The following is a 13,349-nucleotide window of genomic DNA, read 5'->3' on the forward strand; positions in this document are numbered from 1 at the left end:
TGGAACAATAATATGTGTCTGATGTGTTTTTTCCACAAAAAAAGTACAATTACCACATTGCTGGACACAAGACATCTCCTACTTCACTTTAAAGTCCATTCTCAGTGTTTGTGCAATGGAGGCTTCAAGTTCTCACAACACACTTCTGTAAGATGCATACTGGACCAGGATTGGCTCCAAAGTAGTTGTGATGTGACAAATCATGCTCATAATCCCACCCCTGAAAGATTTAAGGTGAGCACAAAGAAACTTTCCACTTTCAGCAGAGGAATTTGAGGAACGTCTTCTAGTGTCAAACTCTGCACATACATCATTCTGCACAGTGAAGCTCAAACAATCAACTGAAGGAACAAGAAGAAAAACACATTTTTGAGTGGAGGGGACTCTAAATTTTCTTTGTAGTGTGTTGTATACTCTCCATGATGAGCCTCACAAGCCAAAATGCATTGGTCTCATAATAAAGTTGTTCTTCATACTACAAGTGTTGATGGAGTTTTGGCCTCTTCAACCACCCTGGTGCCCCCAGACTTTCAGGCCCCCTGTATTCTTTATCCAAATAGTTTGTGATCATTTGATTAAAGGTGAATTTCTCTTTCACCAAATTACCACCTGCATGGGATCATTGGGGCCTATTGGGAAGAGAGGATAAGTAGTTTATTGTTTATTTGGATCCCCATTAGTTGTTGTCTGGGCAATAACTACTCTTCCTGGTGTCCATTTTCAGTAGTAGTAGGTGATTTTTTTGGATTTTTTTGAATGGAGACAAATCTTTTTGCTTTTTGTTCTAGGGCCCTCCAGCAGGTTACAGTGATCTGGTGTTTACATGTCATGTCTTTATTTACAAAGAATCCACTTTAGAAAAGAAATATTCTGATAATGAGCTAAAGTCAAAGTTCACAGTAGTTCTTCCATTTTCTCTTCCAACATAAGGTCATGTGTGCACATCTACATGTGTTTTCATGAAAGTAAAGACCACAAGCAACATTCCCCTCTAAAATCCAACTCATCAAATCATTAATCATCATCCAGGTCCCTCTAAATGTTCAATGTTTAATGCAAATTGCTTACAAGATTAATTTTTACAGAACACTTTACTTAATTAGTAAATAATCAGAAAAATGAATTAGCGAAGAAAAACATAATTAAACAGCAACATTTATTTTCTATCCTGTGTCCAGTGATTATTAAATTCCTTTAAAACACACACTTGTGCTTTTGTTCTGAAGAAAAACACGGAAAACTTCCGGTTTTGTCTCGGGTGACTTGTAGCTAGCTTGATGCCTCATGACGTCACTAGGCTACGGTCCGAGTCAGCGCGAGCTTGCATGGCCTGCAGGGACCCGGATGAGTGATATCAAAATAAAAGCTGCGCGGATACCATGAGGGTTAATTGATAGAAAAAGAATACAGACAATGAAGTATTTACAAATATTAAACAGGACTAGTTCACTTCACTCACTATTGTTCCTCTATTGTGTCTGATACTTTTATTATAAAGCTTTGATTATAAATTGTATTAAAATAAATGGTAAATGGCTGCATTTATATATGCTTTTATCCAATTTACAATGTTTCTGCTTCAAATGCCAATAAATTATTGAGCCATAATCTATTGGTAGTATGTTTGAGACTGACACTGATATGGAAAATTGATAGTAAAAATGAATAAATAAAAATCAAGTAACCATATTTTAGCTGATATTTGTTTTTGCTTTATTTAAAGAAACATAACATAAACAAACATTTTTTATATAAGGATCTTTTAGATTTTCTTAGAGACCAAGATATGTAGCTATAGAGAGACATTTTACTGTTGAAAAAAACAAACTTCCTGTGCCCTCTAGTGGACAAACTATGTAACACCTCAAACTGTATCTTTGGCATTTCTGTACTGCAATTTCTTGTTACTTTTCACTGATATTATACATCTTTGATAAAGTAAAATCAGCTTATAATATTCAACAACAACGACAATCAAGCCAATGTATTGCTCTAGCTCTAAAATATTATTTCATATTTTTCAATCAAATTACAAACAGCATAACTTTCAAATTACATTCAAACAATCAAGTTACCTTTATTTTACCTGTTTTTTTAAGCTAAAATGAAAGTGCACATGTTTCATATTTTATGTATCATGTATGATAAATGTCATATTGGATTAAAAAGCACACTATGCAGGAATACATGGCTTTCTAAACAGTGATGAAGTCAATGACAGCATTATTATGTGTAAAAGTCAGTGACTCAGAGGAACACTGAAGTCAACAATGCAGAGCACGCTGGTGAGACAATTACAATGTCTCAGGGACATTGTAATAAGGAATGGCATGCAGGTGGAGAAAGGGCGAAGGGTGAGGAAGACAAGGAGGAAAGCATAAGAGAGCAAGAAAGGAAGGAGAGGGAAGGAAGATGAAATATGAGAAGAGGAAGGTAATGAGGGAGATGATGGACAAAAGGAGGATCTGAGTCATGTTGATGAGCTGCTGCGGTGTGAGAGCAAAAATGTGGAAAAGTAGGCTTCCTAAACAGGTCAGTAGTGACAACACAAAAAAGAAGTCAGGAGCCATTCAATTCTGAAAAATGTGTTCAAAATGTGCACAAACTGGACATTTGAATAGCCACACTTGTGAGTTTTTTGTGCTTTTAAGTGCCTACATGCTCATATAATTGGGTAATGTGGTGCACTAGGTGGGCCTTTAAGTGTTAATAATGATAGTGACTGCATTCTAGGTGTTGGTTCATCAGCACATACATTTGTTTCTGGTGGCCTGGTATCAAAAGCTCTTGGCATTTTGAAGTGGGATTTGGCTTCTGTACTCATTGAACATCTGTTTAACTGGCTGTGTCAGCCATTCTTGGAGCACTAGAAAAGGTAATTTGTTTGCAGAAGCAGACCATAAGCACAAGATCTCTCCTACCTCTAAAATGCCATATATGGGGCAGTGCATTTGAAAGCATCGTATTGTGTCACGATGAAGTCAGATGAGCATTCGTGTGGCATTCAAGTACAATAGGAAATTTGGGACCAATGACAGACCCAAATGCGGTAAAACAAAAAAGCCAACATTTAGGAAACCTGCTGCCATATCCCTTAATTATAGGAATGTTTAATAAGTCTGGTGTGTTGGAAACATCTGTTATGTACAGTCACTGAGGTGTATGCATTCTCAGAGTAGCAAGGGTGATAACTTAAGTGTCTGTGAGCTTGAGGGTTCAGTATTGAGCTTGAAAACAGCAATTTGACAGAAAGAACTGTTAGTAGCTACAAGGTCATTTATTGGAAATGATCCCGAGCTCTCAGATACATCTCATCTTGTAGCCTTCGTTAGCAGGTGGAGTTTCCTTACTAAGCCATGACAATTTCATCTGGAAAATTTTCAAATAAGTGATCTTTTGCTTCATATTTTTTGGGTCAAACATTGGTAATGTTATCTTGATTTTAAGTTTCAGCATGTGAGCACTTTCATTTGTTTACATGACAGTGTGTTAATGTTTATGTAAAGATTCCATTCAGACATATATTAAAACATATAAACTGCATGTTTATATGTCATCAGCGGTAAGTTTTTCCTTACCGCTGTCGCCAAGTGCTTGCTCATGGGGGAATTGTTGGGTCTCTGTAAATTAAAGAGTACGGTCTTGACCTGCTCTATGTGAAAAGTGCCTTGAGATGACTTCTGTTGTGATATGGCGCTATATAAATAAAGATTGATTGATTGATTGATAAACACACTGGTTGGAACAATAATGTGTGTCAGATGTTTTTTTCCACAAAAAAGTATAATTACTATGTTAAAATCATTAAAATGACATCTCTTCCTTCTCCTTCATTGAAAATCCAGAATATATGAATTTGTAAATATTGTTGATTTCTAAAGTTTTCCTGTTGAACACCAGATGTCTCCTACTTCACTGTAAAGTCCATTCTCTGTGTTTGTCCACTGGAGACTTCAAGTTTCCACATCACACTTGTGTAAATTGAATATTGGACCACGATTGGCTTTCAAACTAGTTGTGATATCACAAATCATGCTTGTTGGCCCGCCCTTTAAAATCAGATTTTCAATGAGCTCAGAGAAACTTTCCACTTTCAGCAGATGAATGTTAAAACAGCCTTTTAGTGACAAACTCTGAACATACATCATTCTGCACAGTGAAGCTCAAACATTCAACTGAAGCAACGAGAAGAAAAAAATATTTTTGAGTGGAGGAGGACTTTAAGCAAAAACCAGGCTTACGTCATTTCTATAAAGACTTGAGTTGGAAGTTTCCGAGCAAACCCTGAACACAGCAACTTTATCCACCACCGGCGCCGAATCATCAGGAAGTCGTCCATCATCTTATTAAAACCGAGAAGAACTACAGACAGTCAGGTAAATATGACATGTAAACGTTATATCTAAACTGGATTCGTGTTAAAATCGTTTTTTTCTGTTTATCTGTCTGAACTCGTCAGTCCTCTGCCAGCGGATCATTTGTCTGACGTTAAAGCTAACGTTACCGGCCAGCTCCTGTCTGCTGCTTAGTGGAATATATTTCCATTTCAAAGTCATCTAAAATGTCGTTGAATTGTGACTTATTAACCCGTCAGTAAGAATGACCATAGATCATTTTAATGCATGGATTACAGCAAGCATTTGTGTCCTGTGATGGTTAGCTGGGAGCTGCTAATCAAGCGTTTCCGCATGAATGATAGTCCGCCCTGTTCATGCTGTAGCTTGTTACGTTGCACATTGCTTCTTGGCTTCACATTCAGTCCTATTAAATACTGTTATAATACAAGCCCCAAACTCCGTTCACTAATCAGGTTAAATAGGGATTGTCTTGCTGACAATCAAATGTAATCATGGTTAGAATAAAAGTTAAGACTTTATTTTAATTACTGCCCTCTTTTGGAAAATTCGGCATAGAGTTGATCACCAAGCAGCACTTAATTTCATTTAAATCAACATTATTATAGTCATTGTTTATCCAAGGTGCACGTGATGTCAGTTAGGACATTTGAAATTTTTACTGAAATTTTTGCTGCTGATGGTGGGTTAAACACAGTGGTGGAAAGTAACTAAGTACATTTACTCAAGTACTGTACTTTATTGTAGTTTCTACTCCACTACATTTATTTGACAGCTTTAGTTACTTTTCAGATGAAGTTTTGACACAATGGATAATAAAACAAGCTTTTAAAATACAACACATTGTTAAAGATGAAACCAGTGGTTTCCAACCTTTTTGGCTTTTGACGTCTTACATAAAGCAGTGTGTAGTCGGGGTCACATTTCAGATGTCTGTGAGTTGTTAACAGCTCCACCAAATAGTAATTTTTCCCTCTAAACTTCTCACATGGTTTCATGTCAATAAATGTTCAAATGATCCAATATTTCACCAAAAATCAAAGATAGAGGAAAAAGTCCAAAAACTGAAAACAGATTTGTGTATCAGAACTTCGTTTTTTCTTCTTTCCTCTCCCACTAACATCTCACGACCCCTCAGATTTATCTGGTGACCCTTTGGAGGGGCCCGACCCCTAGGTTGGGAACCACTGGACTAAACTAGCTTACTGTATATAAAGTAGTTCAAACTAGCTCCACCTCCAGCAGCTACAACAGTAACATGCTGCTCTAACACTGATGCTTCAGTATTAATAATCTAATGATGTCATATATAATAATACATCAGTCAGAAGGACCAAACCACTACTTTTACTACATCAAGCTCATAATACTTACGTACTTTTACTGTAGTAGGATTTTTCATGCAGGACTTTTATCTTTAATTGGCCTGGTGGTGCTACGTACTAGAGAACTGCTGCAATCCTACAATGTATTGTTGCTTTTAAGAAATCAGCAGACTTCCTTCAAACTAACAAATCTGTTTTCTTCAAAATGTTTGTCTCATTCACTTGGTTTTGTTCCCTTCTCTTGCAGCAATGGATGTCCCTCATGAAATAAATTTGCTGGTGCAGGAGATTCAGCGACTTGGCAGTAAAAGTGAGTCCAGGCTATGATTCTGTATACTGGAGGATGACATGATTAATCCTCTGTGTTCCTGGAGTACTTTGGCATAGCTGAACAGTTTTGAAGCCAGTTCATGCCGTGAATTCTAATAAACCATAAACATGCAATCGTCTGATGTTGATCAGTATTTCTAGCTCACCACTCCTAATGCTGGAAACATAAATAAACTGGAGTCAATGCAGTTATTTATACAGACTATACAGAAATTGAGTATCTGAATGCTTGAATAGTCCAATTTTATTGAATTATCACAGTATAAATATGACATTCAAGCTCTAAAAATAAATGTGAAAATCAGCTTCTTAATCTTTTATAATCAGGTCCCTTTCACGCTTTGTACTCGTACTTACCATTAAAATAACTCTTATAAATGTTTAAGTGTCCCTTGGCCTGCCTGTGTCTCTTTTCAGCCTCTCAGTAGAAAATTGTTAAAAATTGATGAGCCTTTTATGTCTCTGTCTTTGGCGCCAATGCTGTGTTCACATCATATCAGAGGTTTCTGACCGCTACAATATCTCCTGCTGTGTGAGAAAAACAGTACGCCAAAAAAACTGGTTGTGAAATGACTGCAAAGCGACGATCACTGGCACTTACATCTAAATCAAATCCAATATAAACATCAACACAGTCGATTCAGCCAATTTAAAAAGAGAGCTAAACACTCTATGTTTGGTTTCACTTGTTAACATACCACTTCAAATATGTGACGTGACAATAATAGCTGCGGTGTAATTCGCTTTTATCTGGTGTGACAACAAGGCTAGGCATGCATGAATGTTTCTTAATCTGCCGACTTGTCTTGAATGCAGCACAAGCGCTCACTGCTGTGCTGTTTCCTCTTGGATTTTCTGTTTTTGTGGATGCTGCTTTTTTCCGGTGGCTTTCACTGCTGATGTTCACTACATAGTCCTTCAGTTTATTCCAAATAAGCTACTGCTAGGTTGAATTACTATTGTTTTACATTAAAGGATAGGTTCACAAATTTTCAAGTGTGTCTTATAACAACAGTCAGGTGTTCATATGAACAGTGAAAGAGGTTTTTCTTGCTGTAATCATTCTTCCTGTTCATACCGGCTATTAAAAGATCCCCTTCAAATGTGCTTTCTATGTAAATGGTGGGGAGCCATGATGGTGTGTCATTTTGTGCAAAAATACATTTAAAAGTTGATGTGAAGCTTATATGAGGCTTCAGCAGTCTGAGTTAGTCATATCAAGTGGATATCTGACACATTTACAGTCTTTTTAGAATCAAATTCCCTCTTTGTGTTTCCTCAGACAATGTTTCCCTGTTGAGCTGCGGAGGAAGTATAGTAACAAAAAGAGGAACTTTAGCACTAAGCTAGGCTACTTAGCGCTAGCACGTGTACTTAACAGTTGATAGAGCATCAGTGTTGTGTTCACAGCTTGTTTGGTGGTCAAAAAAAATCAGTTACTGCAGCTTTAAGATTATAATCCATCTATTAGGAAATAACTTTATCAACTTCTTATTTCAGATGCTGATGGGCAAACCAGCGTGAAGTTCGGGGTGCTGTTTAATGACGACCGCTGTGCCAATATCTTCGAGGCGCTGGTGGGCACCTTGAAGGCAGCCAAGAAAAGGAAGGTGATCAGCTTTCAGGGAGAGTTGCTTCTCCAGGGCGTCCACGACAACGTCGATATCATCCTGCTCCAAGAATGAGGCTGCTGTTGGAACCAGACAGCCTCTAGCAGCTGTGGGTCTGACTGAATCTTTCCAGATACTGAGCTTCTGCAGTGTACCGGCTTGTCACCAAGCTTCTGTTTCCAATTATCTTTCTACGTGTATAAGGCTCAGTATTTGAACTCAAACACGGTGACCAAACAGATTAGACCTAACAGTATACTTCTGGACCCAGCTGGCATGTCAGTTTCATTTGATTTCACCGTACCGAACAAAATCAGTCACAAAAAAAGGTATTTGAGTATATTTTCGGTTCTTCGGGGGCTGAATAACAGCCATATTCACAGTTTCAGATGACAAGGAAAAGTGGTGTTTCTCCCTTTCTCAGGCGCTGCCGTTTTATCAACCAGGGCTTGAAACTGTTGTTTTGATACACTTTTAAGACTATAAACGCACAAATCAGGAATGTAATATTTTGTGTGACGCTTTCATCTGTTAATTTCTGTGCATTTTCAGTGTAGGCTAACTAATACAACCAAACGCCTCTCTTTAAGCCCGGTCACACCAGCATTTGAAAGAACAAAATTTCACAGCGAAATCAAAACATTTAGCGACAACAGAGAGCCATAGAATCTAAAAAGGGGGGAAGCTATTGTAGTTTCTTAGCTGTATTATTTAACCTCCTATAAACTGTGAATTTATTGTCCCATCAGCAACCGACTCAATCTTTATTATTTTTTAATGAAATGATGTACAATCCTGGGAGAAAACGGCATAAAACAGAGAAAATAGGAATAAGATGAGAGAGCTATTGTGACTGACTAGCGTTAGCATGTTTACCAACTAGTCCTGCACTGCAAGTAGTCACTGCTGTATGTCACCGAGCCTCTAGAAACACATATTTCATGTAGATGAGCTGATGAATTTGCCACTTCCTGGTGTGACCGGACTTTAAATGGGTTCAGTGGAACACAGAGGACATGATGCTGGTTAGATTTAGCGACTTGTAATCTGTGTCATACAAACTACTTCTTCACTGGTTTAATTTAAGCATTGTGATATTTACGAATTGTTTCTACTGGTTTTTAAAGCTGCACTATATTAGTATTCTTCTTCTCAGTATCACGACATCATGAACTAAAAATCATTTCATACGATGAGTGTATTCACATGTAAATCTAGTGCAGTTTTAAAACAACAGGTAGTGTGTGTCCACCAACAGTGTCACCAGATGGCAGTTCCATTTATTGTTTACATGAGCCATTTTTACTACCTCTGGACTTTGTAATAAGACCTTATTAGACGAGCTCCTTTGGAAATCTTAGAACAATTCCTTCATAGAAACTACAAAGACAAGTGCATTTCAAGAGACACTTTTGCACCTTTTTGTATTCATTACAATGTGCTAGAGTAGTTTTTATTCCATCTTTTTATATATGATCAGTGATGAATTTTCTTTTCTAAACAAATTCTAAAACCTCTTGTCATCTTTGTAATATCTAAGGAGAAATAGTCGATAAGCAAATGGCGAATGTATTTACTGTGCAATTTCTATTAGTGTATAATTACAGAGTGATTGGTGCCAAATGAAAATGATGAATTTGTAATGTTTCTCAGGACCAAAATCAACACAACCAAAATATGTTTAATTAATGTCCTGTGGCTTAAATTAGATGTCTTACTAGTGACAAGAGTATTGTGCATTTATAGTTTTCTTCCCTTTTTTTTGTTTTTACCACTTTATATTCTGTACTGTAGGTCAACTGAAACTTGCAGATCAGGCATAATCACTTTGATTAGTTTCCCTCTAAACTAATCATTTGTGGGTCTTTTACTGGTTGTTTCGTAAGAAAAAACTCCTTTTCTTTATTTGCCAAAATATCATTCACAAGCACAACCAGCTCGGTACGGAAACTCAAAGTGATGCAAATGAAATAAATAAATGAGACGTTATGAAACAAATAAATACTTGAATAAACACAGACAAAATTTGTAATAAAACATCAAATTGTGAAATAACATATTTTTTTCATTTCATTGACAGAAAAAGTGGCATTCATAGGTAATTGGACAAAATTGCATTCTGAAATAAAGCAGACTGCGGAAAAGGGACAAAATTGAAATGAAAAATGATGAAATTTATTATAAAATTAATCAGATTTAACATTTTATAATCATTAATGATTATACTTCATATTTGGTATGTTTATTTTTTAACGTCTTATGTAATTATGTAGTTTTGAACACTTTGGGACTCCATAGCTTTAAGAGGCTGCCGCAATTTGGATGTGAGAGAAAAGGATTATTTTTAATATCTACCAGAAGCACCAACAAGCTCAGCTGTTGTCCTCATCTGCATAATATCAAGCCTTGTCTACTTTTTAATTACATATCAGATCTTGTTGGTGTTACAGTTAAGAGAAGCACATTATCAACTCTGTGACTCTCCTGGTCTGCAAGTTTTATAAGACCCATTTCACGTCCACTGCTGTCACATCAACTTAGGAATATCTTTTAGGTGTCTGTTATTTTTTCTGACAGATCATTTGTTGAAATCTAGAAAAACTGAAATTATTAATGAGCTAAACTGTATGAATGTCTCTTAAAAGTAGCCTGGAAAAGATCAGTCATGTGGAATTTAATCATCAGAATACAAGTAACGAGTTAAGTGCTGTAGTAGCCTGTTTTTCAGAGGAGACAATAGTCAGAAAAGTTGTGGAAATGATGGAATAAATCATGAGTGAGGAAGAAACACGCTGCTTGCATCACTGTCATTTTGGAAATGTAAGATTATCCTGCTGTTGCACTCACTGTGTGCTGCTCTATGAATGAGTTTCAGATGACGTCTTGAACACAAATGCAGATTACAAGGCAACATTTAACAAGAAGGAGAAAGTTATTGTCAGCTGTGCCAATACTTGGAGCCATTTCCACTTTGTTCTATATCTGTGATCTAGTGGGATGCCTGCATGATGTGTTGAAGTGCGTCGTTACTGACTTTTGTATTGGCAATAACACATTCCTAAAAGAACAGGTTTCTGTTTACTGTGGAATACACTCAGAAATAAAATCTTTACACTTGAAGCCTTCAAGCTGCTTTTCTGTGTGTTTTCTTTAGTGACTAATAATCTTGAAACACGTTTAATTGGATAGACTGTATTTGTTTTGAGTGTGCAGCTGAGATGGGACGCGCACCATCATTTGCATCATCAGAATGTGTTAATTTTTTAATCTTGAGAGGTGCAAAGAGCTTATTTTTGTCATATCTTATTTTTCATCCATTCTAGTCTAGAAAAGCCTTTTGGTCAAATTTAAATACCTTTGGTTTCTTTGCTGGTTATTCTGATTTATGTATGTTTTTTTTTCCTGTGGGGCTTGTTTCAATGTTCCAGTTACCTCATATAATTTAAAGAGTAAATATACTTTCATTGCAATGCTAGAAAGATTTCTCAAGGAATTCAGCCTGGAAATATCATGACTCAGGCTACTGAAATATCTGCTGTCATAAGAGCAGAATAGGGCAGTGAAAGCCTCCCCACAGGTATGTGACACTGGTCACCTCTTCTAATCCACTTCCCCAGTTTCCATTCTCTTAGCTGAGTCTGCTGCTGCATTCAGGTACTGTGGGAATATGTGACACAGCTGCTTTACATCTGGAAGCAGCACCCTCAAAGTGTTTACATGACTGAAATTACTTGAAACAAAAGAAAAAAAAGTAAATGAACTGTGTAGCTCCTGATCTCAGGTCTTGCCTAGTAGTTGGATCATTTTTTTGCAGTTCACATGTGGTAAGAAAAGGAGCTTTCAAACAAACCTTACACTGTAGCTAAATTGAAAGTAATTAACCTAATTGTTGAGACAGCCACCAAAAACTTGATTTAGGAGATGTTGATTAAGAGGTTAAAGACCCACTGAAGTAAGAGATAATAATCTTATTTGAATGAATATTGGGTACTTTTTGTCCATTTGCTTGTCTAATTATTGAAACTGTTCTCTGTAAACTTTCCCATGAGCGCCATGCGTGTGTTTTAAAACCGAGAAAGGCAATTTAGCATGCTGTAGTTTCAGCTTTATTCAGTAAATAGTTTCGAAAGAGCTGCTCATCATTATAACTCAGCCATCACTCGGCTCTTTGCTGTAATGTCATGGTTTAATGTAACGACACTGTTATGAGCAAGACTAGTCTGGATTGAAATGTGACTTTTTGTTACAGAAAACCATAAACTGTGTCACTGACTTGTCACTGTAACCGACAGCAGTCAGTGACAGTCATGAATGCTTATTATGACTGTTTGTTTTTTCTGTGTAGTTTCATTTTGTAGTCCATCTGTGTATTTTTAGCTCCTGCAACCCATGAATTTCCATTTTAGATGTTACAGTTAAATGTGAAAGCATTTGAATGTGAATGTAAATTCATCACCTTGGAAACAGTAGTTTGAAAAAAGAATCATAACTCAAAGTCTACTAGCTCTTTCCAGAGCTTTCAATCACATCTCGCGGTCAATAACTGAGCAAGTGAACCTTGAGTTAAGACTTTTTTTTTTTCCAAACCTGATTGGATTTGATTAATATCACAGTAGCTCATTTGCATTATCCTATGATATACAAACAAACAAAATAAGGCTGCAATTAACCGTTATTTTCATTATTGATTGATCTGATGATTATTGTTGTGATTGTATATTTATCATTTCATCTATGAGCTGTCAAAATATAATGTTACTAAACAAACTTCCCAATAGGCCAAGGTGATGTTTTCAAGTGTTTGTTTGTTTGTTTGTAACATCCCAAAGCCCAAAGATATTCAGTTTGTTATGTAAGAGCAAAAAAATCCTCTCATCTGAGAAGCTGGAACTCATAAATGTTTTACATGTGTGCTTAGAAGGATTAATTGGTTTTACGAACGTCAGTGGTGGAAGAAACATTCAGATCCTTTACTTAAGTAAAAGTACCAATGGCAATGTAAAAATACTCCATTACAAGTAAAATTCCTGCATTGAAAATGCTACTTATGCAAAAAGTACAGAAGTATTATCAGCCAAGTATACTTAAAGTGTCAAAGGAGAAATACTAATTTCATCCCTTTGACTGATATATTATTATATATGACATCAGATTATTAATACTGAAGCATCAGTGTTAGAGCAGTATGTTACTGTTGTAGCTATTCATACACAGTTAGCTAGTTTAGTCCAGTGGTTCCCCACCTATGGGTCGTGCCCCTCCAAAGGGTCACCAGATAAATCTGAGGGGTCATGAGATGATTAATGAGAGAGGAAAATCAAGTCACTGAATCTCCTGCACCAGCAAATTTATTTCATGAGGGACATCCATTGCTGCGAGAGAAGGGAACAAAACCAAGTGAATGAGACAAACCTTTTAAAGAAAAAAGATTTGTTAGCTTGAAGGAAGTCTGCTGATTTCTTAAAAGCAACAATACATTGTAGGATTGCAGCAATTAACCCGGGTACATAGCACCACCAGGCCAAACTCTATTCAAAAATCTGCTATTTTAATGCTCAGTTGCTTTAAGGAAAAAGTAAATGCCTTCTTAAACATAACATTTCTTTCATTAAGGTGTACCTCAGATCATACAGTACCAATACAGAGATGTAAAAATGTTCCATTACAAGTAAAAGTCCTGCATGAAAAATCCTACTACAGTAAAAAGAACATAAGTATTATAAGCTTGA

At 36.5% G+C, this 13,349-nt stretch overlaps 1 protein-coding gene across 1 annotated transcript; it reads left to right on the forward strand.

Moving 5' to 3' along the window:
* Positions 1-4,229: 4,229 nt before the first annotated feature.
* Positions 4,230-10,748, forward strand: abracl (ABRA C-terminal like). Its single transcript, XM_067572234.1, has 3 exons — positions 4,230-4,376; positions 5,928-5,990; positions 7,511-10,748. The coding sequence occupies exons 2-3, from the start codon at positions 5,930-5,932 to the stop codon at positions 7,693-7,695; spliced, it is 246 nt and encodes an 81-aa protein (XP_067428335.1). The 5' UTR covers positions 4,230-4,376; positions 5,928-5,929; the 3' UTR covers positions 7,696-10,748.
* Positions 10,749-13,349: the final 2,601 nt, after the last annotated feature.

This window comes from Thunnus thynnus, chromosome 18 (genome assembly GCF_963924715.1).
Source record: "Thunnus thynnus chromosome 18, fThuThy2.1, whole genome shotgun sequence".
Lineage (NCBI taxonomy): Eukaryota > Metazoa > Chordata > Actinopteri > Scombriformes > Scombridae > Thunnus > Thunnus thynnus.